We start from the raw sequence: 2,827 nt of genomic DNA, 5'->3' as shown, positions 1-2,827 counted from the left end.
TTCCTGAAAGATTTGATGACTTCAACCTTAACTACCACATAAACTACAGCTTTTCTCCAGTCTCCATTTACTTTTTTTTTTTTTTCACGGGAATAAATCCCGTTTTACCATTTATTTATTGGAAATTTTGTTTAATTTCTGTCTTATTTTTTTAACTTTGGTTTTCATTTTGTTGAAAACAGTGTTAGGATAGATGATGAAAATCTTTGAATTGTTAAAACCAAATGTTTAAGCTTCCTTCTAGAAATTTGTTCTGAACTTCAAAAGAGGCTCCCTGAAAATATTAAGGTACTTGAATACACTTCATTATTTACTCCTCAAAAGGCTACTAGCCAAGTGAGACCAGACAGGTTCGACTCCCAAAAGTAGCACTTTTTGAATATAAAATGTTATTTGGCACCCCTGGGCTGAACTCTATAACATATAATTGACAATGGAAAAAAATGGGGATTTTTTTTCTTTTTCTTGAAAATGGGGATTTTTTAAGAGCAAATTGGGGCTTTTTTAATAACTTCATCTGGCAACCCTGAGTACACAGTACACCAATACAGGGGCACTCCTGGGAGAGAGAGAGAGGGTGCGAAGAATAACCAACCAAACGCACACAACCTAATACATATGTTGGAGTCCCCGTTCGGGGATTTTATGCACTAGCAACCAGCAAGACATCATGGGTAATAAATCTTTAATTTCCTGGGAAAACTATCTGGCCATATTATATGTGACAATCTTCAAGCTATCAAAATTCACACTATTGTTTTTTAATCAAAATTTACACTAAAATTAATAAATCAAAACCTCACATTAATATGACAGACAGCTTTGAACCAAATATGGAAGAAAGCAATGAAAATTCTAGCACAGAAAATGATCAAATGATACAAGATGGTATCAAATTCGACAGAACAAAAGTTTTGAATGAAGGCGCAGAGGACAAAGAAAAAAGCGAGCAATGTTACTTGATTACTAAAAACTTTCCAAGTATTGATAACTTAGTACAAGGTATTAAAATTATTAAAGTAACTAATTCTAGTCGTGACATATTTGGCAACACAAGCAACGATAACAGTAAAGAGAGAAGGGTACAAAAAATTGTTGAAAAATATGAATCAAGCAAAGGCAATCTGAATAATGTTAATGCAATGAATAATGTTAATGCAAGAGCAACGATAACAGTAAAGAGAGAAGGGTACAAAAAATTGTTGAAAAATATGAATCAAGCAAAGGCAATCTGAATAATGTTAATGCAAATAGTACAATTGTGAATCCCAGCAGCTCAAGAAGTGGAGTTGAAAACATGAACAATCAAATTTTAAATAAAATGAGGGGAAGTAATGACAATAATGATGAATCTGTAGAGCAGGAAGAAGTAAGCAACGATAACAGTAAAGAGAGAAGGGTACAAAAAATTGTTGAAAAATATGAATCAAGCAAAGGCAATCTGAATAATGTTAATGCAAGTAGTACAATTTTGAATCCCAGCAGCTCAAGAAGTGGAGTTGAAAACATGAGCAATCAAATTTTAAATAAAATGAAGGGAAGTAATGACAATAATGATGAATCTGTGGAGCAGGAAGAAGTAGAAATCAGAAAAAGTGTTATATACTCAACTGAGCCAAGTGACAAAACAACCGCAGCGGACAGCTGTGATTGTATTAATATTGCATCGGAAAATGATCGTGTCCTCGAAAATTCTAGAAAAATCAGTGGAAGCTGTAAAACACATGATACATTTTCTTGAGTCAAAAATCAACTCTTCATAATGAGCGTGGGTGGCATCCACAAGGGGATCGGCATTCTAGATCAGACAAGGTTCCGGGTAACAACATAGACGACGAACGAGTTGCGAACGTACGGCAGCCATGAGGGCCAGAGCCTAATAACTAGAAAATAAATTTCATACCTATTATAAATCTGTGATAACTAATGTAGTGTTTTAATGTCTTTTAAATGTTCCTCAAATAAAGTGCTTCTGTTTTATGTTAAACTAAAATACAGTGTCTGTCTCACTCATTTGTAGGAACATAACAGGAAGAAGTAGAAATCAGAAAAAGTGTTATATACTCAACTGAGCCAAGTGACAAAACAACCGCAGCGGACAGTTGTGATTGTATTAATGTTACATCGGAAAATGATCGTGTCCTCGAAAATTCTAAATCGATTTTGCTCGAAAAACGATTATCCTTGGCAAACCCAAACGGGAAAATTTACCTTTCATTCACAGACCAACTAGTAGTTTTCATTTACTGATAAACCTGGAAGATGTTGAACATGAGTTTAGAAAAACGATTATCCTTGGCAAACCCAAACGGGAAAATTTACCTTTCATTCACAGACCAACTAGTAGTTTTCATTTACTGATAAACCTTGAAGATGTTGAACATGAGTTTGGAACCTTCATCAGCTCAATGGCTGGTAGAAATCAACAAATGGCCCTCAGTACAGGGCACACCTTAAATGGAGAGAGGGTGCGAAGAATCTCCCTCGCTGACAACCAATAAGACCCAAAATGAGGACATAGAAGGGCAAATGAGGACATCGACAGCAAACATCGAAATTGCACGACATACAAAAACACCCATGTATGAAATTAAAAAAGCAAGTGACAGAATGATTAAGACGAATAAATCGAGCTATATTCATTTTATTCAAATTCCTGAAAGATTTGATGACTTCAACCTTAACTACCAGATAAACTACAGCTTTTCTCCAGTCTCCACTGGATGGGTATAGGTAGCCAATACCACTTAGTTGCAGAGATACATGGGCCATCAAAGAGCCCGATCTGCAGGGCCATTCCAGTCTCCACTGGATGGGTATAGGTAGC

General features: G+C 35.6%; 1 protein-coding gene across 1 annotated transcript; it reads left to right on the top strand.

Annotated features, from left to right (window-relative positions):
- Positions 1 to 670: 670 nt before the first annotated feature.
- Positions 671 to 2,468, top strand: LOC113472734 (the record flags this gene model as incomplete). The annotated part of the gene is made up of 4 exons (XM_026832520.1): positions 671 to 1,162; positions 1,252 to 1,373; positions 2,042 to 2,165; positions 2,225 to 2,468. Coding segments are annotated over exons 1-4 (843 nt in total), but the record flags the coding sequence as incomplete, so codon positions are not given.
- Between the last annotated feature and the right edge of the window lie 359 nt (positions 2,469 to 2,827).

This window comes from Diaphorina citri, unplaced genomic scaffold (assembly GCF_000475195.1).
Source record: "Diaphorina citri unplaced genomic scaffold, Diaci psyllid genome assembly version 1.1 scaffold7775, whole genome shotgun sequence".
In the NCBI taxonomy this organism is placed as follows: domain Eukaryota; kingdom Metazoa; phylum Arthropoda; class Insecta; order Hemiptera; family Psyllidae; genus Diaphorina; species Diaphorina citri.
Note: the sequence above shows the minus strand (reverse complement) of the source record. Positions and strands in the feature narration are given on the sequence as shown.